The following is a 16,786-nucleotide window of genomic DNA, read 5'->3' on the forward strand; positions in this document are numbered from 1 at the left end:
ATTGTACATATTATGATATGATATGATACAAATAAAAGAAAAATATCTGAATAGCCAGCCAGATAGCCACAGTGTTTTATTTTTCGAGCATAGCGACTACACCACTGGCGCCTTCTGAATTTATCATAGCAAACACTTTCCACCTCGGCGCGCGCGCACGGGTCGACTTTTGTAACCAAGTCAATATCTCACTTAGGTATAAAAGAAACAGACTAAATCACGTGCACGGATAATACTATCTAGTCACCCGTACGCGCGCCAACTGTAAAAGTTACACACGCGTTGTTATTTTACGCGTAGTTTCGTTATTTTTAACTTTGGTAGTCCTGATAAGGACCCTAAAAAAGGCCATACTAAACGTAACTTTAAACAAGTGTTCAACGCGCGTGTAATTCTTATTAGTAAAGGGGGTGTTTATTTTACAGAAAAGAACTGCGCCTGCATTGTGCATGTGCAGGTGATAATTCCACACTATCATAACATAATAACTTCGTCGTTAGATGTATCATGTATCATGTAATTATTATTTATATGTATAAGTATCTCTGGGGTATTTAAACGTTTATGTAATACATTATTACAATGATAACTATTTACATTATTTTACTATCAATCAACCAATTTCACTAAGACGATTAGGTATCGTCTAATGATAATAAGCCAAGATAAGTACCAAGTAAAAATGTAATTAAATGGTCTTGAATTACACAAACAGGCATGTAGATTAGCGTATTACTACTTTATATTGCTTGCCTTTGTAACAAATATTTTTGAACTTTATGAATTAATTACCTTAACTTTAAATAATTTATTCAGAAATAAAACTCCTCCATATTCATTGTAAGATAACAATTGAAGTTTTACTTATCTTGGTATTCAGTGATTATCGTGAGTGCGAAACGGTAAGTCCATAAATGTTATAAGTGCTGATATTGTGAAATAAAATATCTTGGTACTTTTAATCAGTTTTAACTCGTAGCTACTTATTTACTGGTATCAGTACGTAACAAAACATCAGCCAGCTGGCAATTTAAACTGTGTGTTCTACCTACTTATCTAGATAATAAGCAAAGTACGACTAACCAACAATATACTGTCGGCTACGCGTCTAGTGTATCTGTTTTGTAAAATTAAATTAAATACCGAAACATTAAATCAGACCTACGATATACTTTCCTACTATATTATTTAAATCACTACCATTATCTCGGATTTTAATAAAAGAAATACATACAGTCGAACATAGAACCTCCTCCTTTTTTTAAGTCGGTTATAAAAGTGGTACAAACAAAATACACAGTTGCGAGTCAGAGCCCCGATTACGGTAATTTTTAACGTCTCCAATCCAGACGCGCTTCATCGATTCTGCGATACGATTGGTTAAAACACAAAAAAAGACAGCGTACGTCAGCTGTTTTGACCAATCGTATCGCAGAATCGATGAAGCGCGTCTGGATTAGAGACGTTAAAAATTACCGTAATCGGGGCTCAGTTCAGTTGCGTAACTTGCGTAGTCAGCGCCCTATCCAACTCACAGTCACTGGTCACTGTGACTGAGTCACTATTAAATACTAGTGTACTACAACCACAGTCACTAAGTCACAGATTCAAAATTATAGATCTGAGCCCCGATTACGGTAACTTTACCGTCTACAATCCAGACACGCTTCTCGATTCTGCGATACGATTGGTCGTTCAACAGCGTGCGTCAGCTGTTTTGACCAATCGTATCGCAGAATCAGAAACGCGTCTGGATTGTAGACGTTAATAAAAGTTACCGTAATCGGGGCTCTGTGCAAATCAAACTGTCAAAACCACAGAGCACTTATTTGTCAAAACTTTATTTACTTTACTTGCTTATCTTAACAAACCTACTTTACTTGCTTAGTGAACTTTATTGTGGTTGTTATCATTGATAACAACAATCAAACAAAGTGCAAAGTTCGATTTATTGTACTCAACTCACAAATTAACTTTTAATTCAGTGTTCACTGCTGTGTTTTGTCTAGTTTTATCTGAACTTTTCACACGTTATTAGTTTTAATTGCCAATGACTGTAGGTACAAAGTTTAACAATTGCAACATAATCTCGAAAATAATTTTATTTTAAATGATGTCTATCGCAGGACGTCTCTCCCAGCTTCTAAGAATAACTAGACCTATTCAGACTACATCGAGGTTAGTGAGCAGCAGTATGACCATTGACGGTAACACTATTTTGGCGGAAAGCTTGAAAAAGCAGGTAAGGTTTATTTCTATTTAATTTTTTCTGCAAAACTTCCCATGTATCAATCGTTTTAAAAAATGAATCATTAATGAAAGTGCAAACAGAAAGTAAGTAAAAAAATATGTAGCTAATGATTCCCTACTGTGCTATGTTGAATAGAATCCAAAAAAATATTGTTTTACTCATATTATGTCAATTACTTACTCATTTGTCCTTTTTATGTTTAATTCATTGTCATCGTCCATTCGTTAAACTCAAAACAAAAGAACAATAAAATTGGTTCATGAATGAAATTGATAGGTAACTGTCAAAAACCTACCTTTCACTCTACATCAATAATTAATTAAATCTGTAAAATATTAATTTATTCTCTTTTAATAGTTTCAATGTTTTTCAGGGGGTGGAATATGTTTTTGGGATAGTTGGAATCCCAGTAATTGAGCTGTCAATGGCATTCCAGTCGGCTGGTTTGAAATATATTGGCATGAGAAATGAACAAGCCGCAGCCTATGCCGCTCAAGCAATTGGTTATTTAACAGGTGCATTTATTAAACCTTCCTATTATATGCACAGAAATCGTTTTTATTTATTAGGATAACGAGAACAGTTCCTTAATACTTACTTTGAATATCTATTGCCAGGAACTCCTGGAGTTTGCCTTGCTGTCTCCGGTCCTGGCCTTCTTCACTGCATTGGGGGTATGGCCAATGCCCAAGTCAACTGCTGGCCTCTGCTTGTCATCGCAGGGTCCTGTCCTGAAGATCATGAGGGTATCGGCGGATTTCAAGAATGGCCACAGGTACACAGAGATTTTTACACTAAACTACATTATTTGTTAATTTTGTGGTAAACACAGTGTGGAAAAACTGTTTTCAAAGTGAATACGCTTTAATTAATTATTAACTTCTAATGTCAATCAAAAGTGATACAAGTAACAGACAAGGGCCCATCTCACAATATTATTGCTGTTTACTATAAGTACTACAGTATAATAAATAAATAATAAAAAGCTTTTATATCCACAAGTTTACAATTTTATAAATTAAGTTAGAAGCATTTGTCTTCACTCTTGTGGCACCCCTGTATGGGCAAAAGTCTCCTCCATTCCGCTCCATTTCTTCCTGTCCTGGGCTAGGTCGAGCCAATTTTCTCCCGCTACTCTCATTATATCATCAGCCCACCTTTCCTTGGGTCTCCCAACATTCCTCTTCCCCTTGGGTCCCTTCCATTCTGTTGATGTTATAATCCATCTTCTATCTTTGTACCTTGCTAGGCAATGCTAGGTGTCCAGCCCACTGCCATTTTAGTTTTAAAGCTTTTTGTAGGGCATCTGTTAGTATTACAGTATATTTATTTATTATTCTGTAGTATAATTCTCTCTCACTCTCTTAATTTTCTATTGTTTTTGTAATAAATTTAAGAAATTTTATTCTGTAGTTAAATAAATATTGCATAGTTTTTGAGTACAGACGTCTTTAAAACAGGATATTAGGTAAACATTACATAGATACATACATAGATCTACAGGTGATGGAACTGTAATGTTATATTTTGAAAATTTTGACCTATTATTAAAATAGCGTTAAAAATGTTATATCCCCAGGTGGAGGCCAGCCGTCCCTACTGCAAGTACGCGGGCCGGCCGCCGTCGGCGCGCCTGATCCCGCTGCACGTGGAGCGAGCGGTGCGCCTCGCCTCCGCCGGCCGACCCGGCGTGTCCTACCTCGACATGCCCGGCACCTTGCTCACGGTGAGTTGAGTATACAGGCGGAGGCCAGCTATGTATCTCCAGGCGAAGGCCAGCTCTGTATCTCCAGGCGGAGGCCAGCTCTGTATCTCCAGGCGGAGGCCAGCTATGTGTCTCCAGGCGGAGGCCAGCTATGTGTCTCCAGGCGGAGGCCAGCTCTGTATCTCCAGGCGGAGGCCAGCTCTGTATCTCCAGGCGGAGGCCAGCTCTGTATCTCCAGGCGGAGGCCAGCTATGTATCTCCAGGCGGAGGCCAGCTATGTATCTCCAGACGGAAGCCAGCTATTTGTACACTAACGAGATATAATATAACTTTATACAATTTACAGCTTACAATATTAGAGAGGTATACCTTAATAACAGAAGTACGTTCTCTTTCAGGCCGAAGTAGACGAAGACAAAGTGCCTATGGACTTCTACCACGCCGACCCGGTGCAACTGGCGCACCCAAGCCCAGTACAAGTGGATAAAGCGGCTGAGCTGCTGGCGAGCGCTCGCCGCCCGCTCATCGTCGTGGGGAAAGGCGCCGCCTACGCCCGCGCTGAGGCCGCCGTCAACCAGCTGGTAGGAGACACGAAGATACCAGTCCTGCCGACGCCTATGGGTAAATATTACCAATAATACGAGCCCGGTACAAGTGGAGAAAGCGGCTGAGCTGCTGGCGAGCGCTCGCCGCCCTTTTTTTTTTCAAATATCATCTTATGTCATAATTTTTTAAACACCAGACACACACTATGTCCGTCGATCTCTTGTTTTTTTTTTTCTAAATAATTGATGTTGCTGACTCAGCTCACAGCTGCACTCCGCTCCGCTTCTTCTGGGTGCGACTTTTTTTACGTATTTTTTTTCGAATAAGTATCAGGCAAAGGCATGTACTGATCAGTCTTACGTGTTTTTTATAATCAGGCAAAGGCGTAGTCCCCGACTCGTCCCCATACGTGGTGTCGTCAGCTCGCACCACGGCTCTGCTGCACACTGATTTCTATGGCTGATGTGGTTCTTCAGCTAAGCGTATTTTAATAACAGGCAAAGGCGTAGTGCTCATGAGTCTTACGTGTTTTTTTTATAATTAGGCAACGGCGTAGTCCCCGACTTCTTCTTCTTCTTTTTTGATGATGTTGGCAATACACGTCGAGGTCGACTTGATTTGTGCCATTTTCAAGTATATAAGTGATACGAGTTACAAAATGAGATCAAGTAATGATATAATGAAGGATGATAGATGATACCCCTTCCCACCCTTTGAGTCTCAGTAAAGTTGTGGTGCTTTACTGAGACCTCATATGGACAACTTGAGAGAACCAGAAGAATCACGATGCACTGTTTTGCTTCACTCGCCCACACTCATGCACGCTCACGAACACTCAATGGTTAATAACCCACCATTATTACACATTAATAGTCGCCTAAACACGAATTTGAGGAAATAAAACAAAACCGCTAACATGACGCTTCAGATTCCCGCCAAGAAGTCCTAGTCCTCGACTCGTTTCCGTACGTGGTGTCTTCAGCTCGCACCACGGCTCTTTGACCTGTGGTGCTTCTACTGAGCGCATCATTTTTTTACCTACTTAGCTAAGCTCATTTTTTTTAAATAGATATCAGGCAAAGGCATAGTACTGATGAGTCTTACGTTTTTTTTTTATAATTAGGCAAAGGCGTAGTCCCCGACTCGTCCCCTTACGTGGTGTCGTCAGCTCGCACCACGGCTCTGCTGCACGCTGATGTAGTTCTTCTACTGGGCGCGCGGCTTAACTGGATGCTGCACTTCGGCCAGTCGCCGCGGTATGCGCCTGACGTCAAGATTATACAGGTTGGTACTATTAGGCGGTTATCACACTGCGCCGCGCTCCGCCGCGGAGCGCGTTATTTCATATAAAAAATCCCGCGCGCAGACGCGTTGTCAGTGTGAAGTGCCGCGCGTGTTTTCTATACAAACTGAGGTACTTGCATACAATGAAAAAATCTGTCGTCCCGCGCTCCGCGGCTGAGCGCGGCGCAGTGTAATAACCGCCTTAGGGTTCTTTTCTTCTGCCACATTTTTAGGTTAATACACAACTGATGTCAGAAGTCTCACAGGCTTCAGGTTTCGGAGAGAAGTACAAAAGAAGCCTGCAATGTCCTAATGAAACTGGAGACAACACTCAGATGCAAAACCTGAAAGTTTTTTTATTTTTTTTTTATTTATCTACTAAGACTAGCTGGCCCGGCGAATTTTGTACCGCCTAAAACCAACCCGCAGTTTTAGATACCTACACTAAAAACATTATCCTCTTTTTTGGGTAGTTGGGTAAAAGGTATATGTTAATCCAGGGTGTCAGCTCCATATCAAATTTCGCAAAAATATTTTAAAAAATGTTTGCTAATGATCTCTAGTATAATCCCTTTCAAGGAATAGGTCGAGTTTCCCTGTCACCCTGTATAGAAAATAAGATTCACACCCGTAGTAACCTTACCTAATATCCGTTCTAGGTGGACATAAGCCCTGAAGAATTCCACAACAGCGTCAAATCCGAGGTGGCTGTGCACTCTGACATCAAGCCGTTCGTCGAGGCTTTGAGCCAGAAGTTAGCACAAAAGAAAGTGACACTCCAGCCATCTAGCAACGACTGGTGGCAACAGCTCAAGAAGAAACAAGACACCAACGTTGCCTTTGTTGAGGTGAGACTTCTTTTTTTTCCCCATAAAGCTTCGTGCGGCTTATTACATTTAGCCAGTGTCTAGTAAAAGATATTTGCATTTACCTGCACATGAAATAGGAATAATTTAATGATGAACGATGATGATACCGCATTAAGGTTTAATAGCAGCAATTTAAAGGCGTGTCAAGCCATCTTCCAGCGATAGTCGTACTCGTACTGACCAATGAATGTGTCATCTCGCCTGTAGTCGAGTTAGCAGCGTGTTTATTATAAAGTATAATATAATTATAACTTACCTGTCTTATTTAAGAGTAAGGCCTAAGATAAAAGACATGTAAGGAACCACTTACTTAAATGCTGCTTTTTACATTCATAGGCAAAATCTTTATCAAACATTTAAATTCACTTCCCCAGGCCCAAGCGAACCAAAAGACAGTGCCGTTAAACTACTACGCAGTATTCAAGACCGTGCAGGCGAATATTCCCGCCAATTCCATAGTAGTGAGCGAGGGAGCCAATACCATGGACATCGGCCGCGGGATATTACTCAACGACCTGCCGCGACACCGACTCGATGCCGGCACCTTTGGGACTATGGGGGTACGTTGCCTCTACTACGGTCTATGGTCCACATTGTCCCTTAGCACATGTCACCATGGGGGTACGCCGCTGCTGCTATGGTATTTGCACCTTTGGTCGGGACTATGGGGGTTCGTTACCTCTACTAATGGTCTATGGTCCCTTAGCACACGGCACCATGTAGTGTAACATCCCCGCTGACTCCACAGTAATGAAAAGGGTCAACACTATGGACATCGGCCGCGGGATACTACTCAAAAGACCTGCCGCGACACCGACTGGATGCCGGCACCTTCGGGACTATGGGGGTACGTTGCCTCTACTACGGTCTATGGTCCACATTGTCCCTTAGCACATGTCACCATGGGGGTACGCGGCCGCTGCTATGGCCTTTGCACCTTTGGTCGGGTCTATGGGGGTTCGCTACCTCTACTAATGGTCTATGGTCCCTTAGCACACGGCACCATGTGGTGTAACATCCCCGTTGACTCCACAGTAATGAGAGGGGTCAACACTATGGACATCGGCCGCGGGATATTACTCAACGACCTACCGCGACACCGTCTGGATGCCGGCACTTTTGGAACTATGGGGGTACGTTGCCTCTACTATGGTCTATGGTCCACATTGTCCCTTAGCACAGCGCACCATGGGAGAACGGTATTTTTTTTTTACAGGAAAAGCAATAATAGAAGATAGGTGGTAAAGTGGTAACTAGTGGATTATGAGGATTTCTATGCCAAAAGGGCGGAGCCTTGGCCCTTCTTAGGTAGAGTAATCGGTCAGCTAGCCTTTGATAATAAGTCCCAAATTATAACAGTACGTGCAGACGTGCCTATATTCTTTAAGAAACCAACTGCTTTTTCAAGCAAGAGCTGAAAATCAGTGTTCTGTCACTTATTAGAGCAGTGTCTATACTGAACTCTCCGCTTTTTTGCATCGCTGCGGCACAAACTAAGGTGTAAACCATAGTGCATGATTTTCTTTTTTTTTATCGCTTGTAATGTAACTTTTTCTGCTACTCCTACTTTTTGCTTATTGTGTATCAATGTGTTTTGCAAAAAAACCTTTTATCTATCACCTGGGAAACTAAATTAATTTATACGCACCTACAATATAAAATCTCTTTCACACAGGTGGGCCCCGGTTTCGCTATCGCAGCGGCGATGTGGTGTCGCGACTACGCGCCCGGGAAACGAGTGGTTTGCGTCGAAGGAGACTCCGCTTTTGGATTCTCTGGTAATTATCTAATTAACGTTTCTTCTTCAATAAAAACGGCTTGCTATTGAGAACAAAAATATTGTGACTTAAAGTTATGGTTACTAATACTTACTATCACAACCGTATTGAAACCAAACGAAAGGAAACAAATGTACGATAAACGTTGTAATTAAATGTTCATTTTGTTTGCGATTTTAAGTTATTAACATTATTATGTTTTTGTTTAAGGTATGGAAATCGAAACCATGTTCCGTTACAAACTGCCTGTAATAATAGTGATAGTCAACAACAATGGAATTTACAGTGGATTTGACAAAGAAACCATGGAAAGTATCCAGTCTTCTGGTGATGTAACACAGTGGTAAGTATCACATACACTAGGATCAAGATAGCTGTAAAAATATTTTACACTAGCTTTCCGCCCGCGGCTTCGCCCGCGTGGAATTTTGTTTGTCACAGAAAAACTATATCGCGCGCGTCCCTGTTTCAAAAACCGGGATAAAAACTATCCTATATCCTTTCCCGGGACTCAAACTAAGGTAATCCGACAGTCATTGGACAAAACAACCCTTGAATTTTCTTAAAATGAATATTCCTTCAAATACAATGAATATTCCTTAAAAAAACGCCCTTTTATCTCCATCAGTCGGAATCTCTCAGTTGTTGAAATAGAAATGCTATTTTTAATTCAGTAAATACTGTCCAATAACTTTCTTAAGTGTGCAATGACTGGCAGTTTACCCTATCTCTATGCCAAATATAATCAAAATCGGTTCAGTGGTTTAGGCGTGAAAGCAAGACAGACAATCATTATTTAATTTTGTTTAAATGGTTTCTTTAAGTTAACGTTCACTCTCCCTACAAGTGATATCCATTGATTACAGCACTCCACCAACCTCCCTAAGCACGGAGGTGCGTTACGAGAAAATGATGGAAATGTTTGGAGAGACCGGCCACTTCTGCCGGACGGTCGAGGAGATCCAGGCCGCGCTCAAGCACGCTGCGACGGTCACCGACCGGCCGACCATCATCAACATCGCCATCAACCCGCAGTCCAGCAGGAAGCCGCAAGACTTCAACTGGCTGACTGAATCTAAGCTTTAAACAAATGACTGTTTATCTTAGAGTAGGCGCACACCGTTGATTTTTCGTCGGCCGATAGTTTAGTCGGGCTGTTGATCAGTATTGGCATGTATGGGAGTGCGCACACTACGCCGATTCGATTTGGCCGATTCTTCATACAATTTGAAATCGGGCACAACTATCGGCCAACTAAAAATCAACGGTGTGCGCCTACTACTCCTGGCTGAGTTGCACCACCTAACTTTGACCGTAACTTTAACGATCGGTGTTGTTTGTATGGAGTTTGACAGATTTTTGTCTAAGTTAAAGTAAGATAGTGCAACCCAGCTATAAAGTACAAATATTCACGGTTTATTTTAATTTTTTTTTATTACAGCAACTTATTGGTTGTGGAGATATTTAAAGGCAAAAGTCAGATGTTATTTTTTTTTCCAAAAAAAAATATTTTTTTCTTTTATATTCTCTCAGTTCATATTTTTCAAGAGGTGGGATTTGTCTCGTCGCGTTCGGTATCTCGAACGGAAAATATTTATTTATTTTATTTATTTATTATTCATTATTGAGCAATTACATATTTGATCCAAATAGCGTCCTAAATCCTATATAATATATAATAACCTGCATGGTTGCGGCCAGCCATCGTCAACAGTAAAGTGCATAAATCGACTTGAGCAATTGTTCAATTGAGGGCCAATTGGTGAGCTATTTTCACACTTGTAGGCCAGATTGGCCACCCTAACTCCTGTTCTAGCAATATGAGCTGAGATTTCAACGTTATGTACCTTGCACAAGTATTGTAACTACTACTACTACTACTATTTGAAGTTGGTTAAAATTTTTATAGTGCTCGACATTAATGAAATTATGTTAAAATTATTTTTATATATTTTTTATACCTGAACTGATATAATCTACTTATGGCATTTCTACTAATGATAAGCATTTATTTCTGTTGATATATTTTAAGTTTACCAAAATAATTGTTGACAATTGACATAAAAAATATTTATATCAGATTGAATGGTGTAGGGTTTGTAATAATAAGAAAATATCACTTGATATTGTCTGTATTTGAGTCATATTTATGTCATCACAATGTTTGTATAGTGAACTTAAAAATATTATATTTAATATATTATAAACTAAATCCCTGTATTTTCTTTAAATCTGCTGAACGCAATTAATCTGCTGGTTTCAGTAATGGTTGTCCAAAGCAACATAATATGAGCAGTAAGATTTTCTTCACATTTTGCTTAAGCAGCCGATCAAGAAATTCTCTATCACAGTTTGGGCTGGAACAATAAAAATATTAACATTTTAAATACCTATACAATTTACCAAGAAACCCCAAACATGAACAATATTATTTCCTTAAGTTTGTGATAGCATAACTTACCCAATTTACAATTATTAGTGGTAGTCAAAGTGTAAGCATCCTGGTCATAGTCATTTGTGAGGGTGAGATCAGCTCCTCTGACGAGAAGCTCATTGCAAGTGTAGGGAAAATCTGCAGCGGCAGCATACATCAGTGCAGTGCTACCAGACTGAAAGAAAGAAATATCAGGTCTGTGAGTAAAGGCTGAATAAATTACATTTTATGATTTGTAAATTTTGAATGATCCTCAATCTCATTAGATCACCAAATACAAAATGTCAGAAATTTTCAAAAAAAATTCAAGATAAAATTGCCTTGACAGATTACACAGTAAACTGATCATTAGCAGGGATCCATTATTTATTTATTATTATAAACTTATACAGAAACCTACCCTAATCATGGAAACAAAATTCATGAACATGATAAATTGATTCAAGGTAGGTACAAGTTAATGACTAATCTGTAACTTACATCATCTTGTATGTCAGCATCTGCCCCTTCATTCAAAAGAAACTTGACAATTTCATGGTGCCCGCCTGCGGCAGCCAAGTGGAGTGCAGTCTCCCCTTCAGGCCCCCGCACGTTAACGTTGGCACCACTCCTGAACAATACCAATACATATTGACTACAATATTATTAGTGACTACAAACCTACTACCAAATGTTATGAAACAAATATAAACTGATGCTTAACAAATTTTATCAATCAGCCCACACATAGGTACATACATCTTAAGCTAAAAATAAGAGTTTGATAATAACTAAACATGTAAAATGTTTTCTTACTGAGATAAACAGCCAGACATGAGTAATTGTCCAGAGGTTAAACAACAAGACCTAGGGCAGTGATAAAGTTTGTCAATAAGGATGGAAATACCTAGATCCACCCTTAAGTTGACACAAAGGAACAAAGGAAGTGAAGAGTTCTTACCACACAAGATCCTGGCAACTGTTTAACTGTCCATAGCTCGCTGCCCAGTGTAAAGCAGTGAGCCCATGTTCGTCGGTGATATCGACATACTGCTCCAGTTTCAAGTCGTCACGAGTTATTTCTCCTCGGCCAGCCTTCGCGTGTAAGCTACAATCTGGCTGGGGCAGCTCGGGGACGCGCGCCTGCGTGTTACCTACGAGTGCGACCTTGATAATTACTCAATGGAAATCCACCGAAGGCAGCCAGTAGTAATCAATAACACATCGCAATAGCTATCATTCAATCTACAATTACTTACCTCTCTGTAAATTAGTCAAAGCGGTGCACTGAACAGATTTGTAGTAAGGCGTAAATGCACTTTTACGCACACCGTTTAAATTCGGAGCCCATCTCTGATAGCCCCCACTGCCACTTTTACTACTATCTTGACTTCCCGAATCAAATTCATATTTGTAACTATCCCAATTCTCCTGCTTTATATCAATATTTTTCTCTTCGTGTTTGACAGAAACGGACTCCTCCATTTTCTTTCCCGTTTTGAGTTTTCCTCAGTTTTCCTTTTCTTGTTGTTTTTCTTTCGTTCAATCAACGAGACAGACCATAGAGAAAAGTAATACATAGGAAATAGAGAACCCTCTCTGTCAAATTTTTGAGCCTACTAATTGATAGCCTGGTGTTAAATTCTCTGTACTTAACCTACGTACGTAACGCTCACATACATACATAGTACACGCACACATACATACATAAAGTCCACGCACACATACACACAGTTCACGCACACATAGGCCCTCAAAACCTTCAAAGAATTATTGTTTTTATGATGTACAATGTAGAATTTTTTCAAATCCATTATTTTGAAAATATTTATCTTTATGGTGTACGTATTTTCAAAACAATGTATTTGGAAAAATTCTACATTGCACATGGAAATGCAAATAAGTAAACAAAAACTTTTGAATTTAATAATTTTACTTTATTTATGAACACATAATATTATACACCAAAAGCGTCTTTTCGCAAAGTTTTCAACACTAAACACAGAACACAGCACATTGAGAAAACTCAGATCACTTGTGAACATAACAGAAAGTTTCTTCGCGATTCACGAAGGAACGAACAAAACTCCGATGAACCAGAACAGCAGCAGGTACGAAGGAATGAACTTGAATTTGACTCGACTCTTCAATACTTTAATAGGGCCACAGAACTCATAAACGATGGCTAAGAAAACCAGTGTTGCCAGTCGGGTCTAGTCAGAAATTACCAGAAATATAAAAAAAAGTAACCTTTTTGAATAAAAAGTAACTTTCATACGGGGGGGGGGTGCGGAGTGATGATTGTGTAAGAGGTTGTTCATGGATGGAAAATGAATACAATTGATCATCTAAATTCGAAAAGTGACCAGTCGTATTTTTAACTAATAATAAATCAAATTCAAGTTTAAATGCACTTTATGACATAATTTTTAAATTGTCACTATTAATATTTTTTACTGAATAACCTGTAAAGTTAATTCTACAATTTCTGAAAAATCACCTAAAAGTAACCTTTTCATTGATTCACAGAAAAGTGACGTCCACTCATTTAACACGAGACATAAGAATAAACTTGCTGTTCCATCATTTAGGTTGCATAAAGACTTTATTACTTTATTACTTTATTACTTTATTACTTTATTACTTTAAGATAGGTAATTCATTCTTGGGGAAATGTATTACCATATTTAACAAAATACCACACAACCTTGTCGAATTGCCAATAAACAAATTTAAGATACATATAAAAAATACCCTTATGTCCAAAGGGTACTACAAGGTTCGAGACTATATTGATGACAAGGATGCGTGGTCAGTTCAGTCTGCACATATTTGATGTACTTAAATTTGACTATTCTTACCGTTAGATAATTCCTGGCAATAAGTGGTGACTGAGTTTGTTCCGGCGTTTCTTCTCAGCACTTGCCATATGTTTGTCTCGAAGCGCTGGTAGGGCCCAAAAGATAAGGAGACATGTAAAGTGCCCCATAAGGGCTACCTTTTTCTTTTTTTATTATTTTCTATTGACGTTCATAAGTGCCACTTGTGGTCTAAAGTGACGTCCACTCATTTAACACGAGACATAAGAATAAACTTGCTGTTCCATCATTTAGGTTGCATAAGATAGGTAATTCATTCTTGGGGAAATGTATTACCATATTTAACAAAATACCACACAACCTTGTCGAATTGCCAATAAACAAATTTAAGATACATATAAAAAATACCCTTATGTCCAAAGGGTACTACAAGGTTCGAGACTATATTGATGACAAGGATGCGTGGTCAGTTCAGTCTGCACATATTTGATGTACTTAAATTTGACTATTCTTACCGTTAGATAATTCCTGGCAATAAGTGGTGACTGAGTTTGTTCCGGCGTTTCTTCTCAGCACTTGCCATATGTTTGTCTCGAAGCGCTGGTAGGGCCCAAAAGATAAGGAGACATGTAAAGTGCCCCATAAGGGCTACCTTTTTCTTTTTTTATTATTTTCTATTGACGTTCATAAGTGCCACTTGTGGTCTAAACTGAATAAATATTTTTGATTTTGATTTTGATTTTGATTAGTGTAACCTAAAAGTAACCACTGCAGTTCAAAAGTAACCTAAAAGGTTACAAAAGTAACCTTCTGGCAACACTGAAGAAAACAATAATGCATTCAATTCAACCTAACAAAAACAACACCGGCCATTTTGGAGGAAAAACAAAGTTGCCATATGTTAAATAGTAATTTCTACTACTCTATTATGTAAATTATAACAAAAATGTCAATGTTCAGTTTTAAATTAAAACAAATTAATTTCATTTAAAAAAAGTTTTCACATTGTAATTAACAATATTCTCAAATATATTTTAATTAAGAAAAAAATGAAAATATGAAGGAAACAGGAGCAGCGACATCTAGAGCGTTTTAGGGTAGTTAAAAAGTATTTGAATTTATTCACCGATGTCGCTGTTTGGAAGCAAGTTTCACTTTGATGACCGTTGTATGGAAGTTTCTTCACCCTGAGACAGACTGACAGCTAGGAAGAAAGAAGGGACAGACAACAAAGCTAAAATGACCATTGACGTATGTGTATAGTATGGACCGGGCATACCTATAAAATAAACGTGCTTGGTAAGAACACGATTTGGGAAAGAAACATGAGCGCAATATTATTAGGCAATCATAGAGGAATTTTGGTTAGATTTTCTAAGAAGGCAATCAGATAATAAACATTTTGGTTTACTCGAAATATTTGTCAGCTGACTGACTACCTATTTTACGGCCATGTTCCTTTCCTACTTTCCTAAAACGTATAACAACCCGGTCGATTTAAGTTGTTGCAGTGAAACGTGTTACGTACGAAGCAGTGGATAAAAACGCAACAGCAGTGCCCGGATGACGAACGAGCATCAGCTGTTTTGATTTGACAAATCCATAGGTTATAATGATTGTTTAATTATTTTTTATTTGCACCTCAGTTGGAATGAAAAACGGAGCGCAACTGGAGAAGAAGCGCGTATGTATTGGAGACGTTAAAAATTAGCGTAATCGGGGCCGGGGCCCTGTCCATAGCTTAAACGTCAATGATTTTTCATTTCATTATCGCCAACACTATAAAAATAATTGTCAATGTCAAAAGTTTTCAAATGGCCAACACAGATTAAAGAGTCAACTGCCAAAGAGTTGAAACTTGCAACTTGAAAACAGTGGTGTAAATTAAATCATTTTCCCTTTTTCAGATACAATAAAATAATAATCGTATTCCTTAAGCGTTTAGAATATTGTACACCTTCTATCAATTAAATAATTATGTCTGTAGCGGGTCAAGTAACTCTTCAACAGCTGCAGCAAGATTTACAGAATGAGTTGACTACATCTAATCAACTATTACGACAAATGTTTGTTTATTTTGTATGCCTAATAAATTGTTTGCTAATATTGTCAATAAGCCTATAAAATAGTAGCCTATCAGCTAATGACATAGTCTTGAGACTGACAAAATACTTCCACTCCAGTCCAGCTCTGTGCTGTTGTTTTTTTACGAAATTATATTTATAGTATTAATATGTTCTGTTCCAGTTCCATGGAATTGCAACAAATCAAACAATTGACTAGCAGCGGGGGTGAATTAGAAGCACAGATCATTCAGGTAATATTTGTTATTGATTGTTCAATTTCAGTCTTTGTTGTGCAAACTTAGTTATTAAGCAATAGGGCGAATATGATTTTTAATATCAACATCACAACACAAACACTATTCATTGAATTCTCAATCAAATAGTTACTATGTATTCTGTTCCAGAATGCTTCTTTATTATCTACACTCGCCAACATGCAACAAATTGATACAACCAATTTACCAAGGGTACAAAGAAAGAATATTGACTTAAATATAAATCACACAATGCAAAATGTTTCATATGAACAACATGATTCATTCCGAAATGCGTCTGACATGGATGATAGTCAATAAATGCCAACACTATTGTTTATTGAATTGAAATATGTATGAAGGCATATCCATGTAATCCCCAAAAGATTGTATTCAAGTGCAGTAAAGACGAGGTTACCATGAGCCCCTATTTAGTTATAAAGTAGGTAGCAACTTATGAAAATGTGCTTTGTAATAATAATAATTTATTTAATGTCAAGTTTTGGTTAGTTTAGTTATAAATCTTGGACTAATAACTAAACTAGATGCATTTTTAGAAAAGACTGCCCAAGATGCATTTTTAGAAAAGACTAAAAAGGTTATTTTCAAAGAAAGATGTCTCAGCATGATATAACATAGTAGTACCTACTTGAAATAAAAAATAAGAAATCCAATGTTACACCTACTCTTGCATCTTGTTTTAATATTATTTTATTAAATCAATCAAAACAAAATACTTAGATGTACTATATTATAATATGTCATGTATTATGAATAATTGAATGAATAAATAATTGCTAT

The 16,786-nt window shown here is 38.3% G+C and overlaps 3 protein-coding genes across 6 annotated transcripts; 2 read left to right on the forward strand and 1 right to left on the reverse strand.

Annotated features, from left to right (window-relative positions):
• Positions 1 to 706: 706 nt before the first annotated feature.
• Positions 707 to 9,931, forward strand: Hacl (2-hydroxyacyl-CoA lyase). Of its 4 annotated transcripts, none has more exons than XM_028306919.1 (12): positions 707 to 902; positions 2,127 to 2,242; positions 2,625 to 2,766; positions 2,869 to 3,026; positions 3,831 to 3,977; positions 4,355 to 4,577; positions 5,626 to 5,786; positions 6,446 to 6,634; positions 7,030 to 7,215; positions 8,331 to 8,433; positions 8,644 to 8,776; positions 9,300 to 9,931. In XM_028306919.1, exons 2-12 carry the CDS (start codon positions 2,195 to 2,197, stop codon positions 9,517 to 9,519), a joined length of 1,710 nt encoding a protein of 569 aa, XP_028162720.1. In that variant the 5' UTR covers positions 707 to 902; positions 2,127 to 2,194; the 3' UTR covers positions 9,520 to 9,931. The 4 variants fall into 4 exon arrangements, with proteins under 4 accessions (XP_028162720.1, XP_028162722.1, XP_028162721.1 ...); XM_028306921.1 differs by lacking the exon at positions 707 to 902 and adding an exon at positions 1,054 to 1,072; XM_028306920.1 differs by lacking the exon at positions 707 to 902 and adding an exon at positions 1,881 to 2,056.
• A 488-nt stretch (positions 9,932 to 10,419) lies between these two features.
• On the reverse strand, positions 10,420 to 12,406 carry LOC114354509 (DNA-binding protein RFXANK). The gene is made up of 5 exons (XM_028306922.1): positions 12,106 to 12,406; positions 11,808 to 12,000; positions 11,348 to 11,477; positions 10,895 to 11,042; positions 10,420 to 10,790 (listed from the first exon to the last, which is right to left on the reverse strand). Exons 1-5 carry the CDS (start codon positions 12,329 to 12,331, stop codon positions 10,741 to 10,743), a joined length of 747 nt encoding a protein of 248 aa, XP_028162723.1. The 5' UTR covers positions 12,332 to 12,406; the 3' UTR covers positions 10,420 to 10,740.
• Positions 12,407 to 15,486: 3,080 nt separating this feature from the next.
• LOC114354489 (uncharacterized) lies at positions 15,487 to 16,550 on the forward strand. Its single transcript, XM_028306891.1, has 3 exons — positions 15,487 to 15,731; positions 15,913 to 15,982; positions 16,136 to 16,550. Exons 1-3 carry the CDS (start codon positions 15,643 to 15,645, stop codon positions 16,304 to 16,306), a joined length of 330 nt encoding a protein of 109 aa, XP_028162692.1. The 5' UTR covers positions 15,487 to 15,642; the 3' UTR covers positions 16,307 to 16,550.
• The last annotated feature ends 236 nt before the right edge of the window (positions 16,551 to 16,786 follow it).

This window comes from Ostrinia furnacalis, unplaced genomic scaffold, assembly GCF_004193835.3.
Source record: "Ostrinia furnacalis isolate ACB-3 unplaced genomic scaffold, ASM419383v2 OfSCF2054, whole genome shotgun sequence".
Lineage (NCBI taxonomy): Eukaryota > Metazoa > Arthropoda > Insecta > Lepidoptera > Crambidae > Ostrinia > Ostrinia furnacalis.

Bases quoted from the DNA above. Each gene is read 5' to 3' on its own strand.
- Hacl (XM_028306918.1), top strand. From the start codon at position 2,111: ATGATGTCTATCGCAGGACGTCTCTCCCAGCTTCTAAGAATAACTAGA. The intron at 2,243-2,624 runs GTAAGGTTTATT...AATGTTTTTCAG, and splicing joins CGGAAAGCTTGAAAAAGCAG to GGGGTGGAATATGTTTTTGG. The intron at 8,777-9,299 runs GTAAGTATCACA...CATTGATTACAG, and splicing joins TCTGGTGATGTAACACAGTG to CACTCCACCAACCTCCCTAA.
- LOC114354509 (XM_028306922.1), bottom strand. From the start codon at position 12,331: ATGGAGGAGTCCGTTTCTGTCAAACACGAAGAGAAAAATATTGATATA. The intron at 12,001-12,105 runs GTAAGTAATTGT...TCGCACTCGTAG, and splicing joins TTTGACTAATTTACAGAGAG to GTAACACGCAGGCGCGCGTC. The intron at 10,791-10,894 runs GTAAGTTATGCT...TTATTGTTCCAG, and splicing joins CACTAATAATTGTAAATTGG to CCCAAACTGTGATAGAGAAT.
- LOC114354489 (XM_028306891.1), top strand. From the start codon at position 15,643: ATGTCTGTAGCGGGTCAAGTAACTCTTCAACAGCTGCAGCAAGATTTA. The intron at 15,732-15,912 runs GTTTGTTTATTT...GTTCTGTTCCAG, and splicing joins AATCAACTATTACGACAAAT to TTCCATGGAATTGCAACAAA. The intron at 15,983-16,135 runs GTAATATTTGTT...ATTCTGTTCCAG, and splicing joins TAGAAGCACAGATCATTCAG to AATGCTTCTTTATTATCTAC.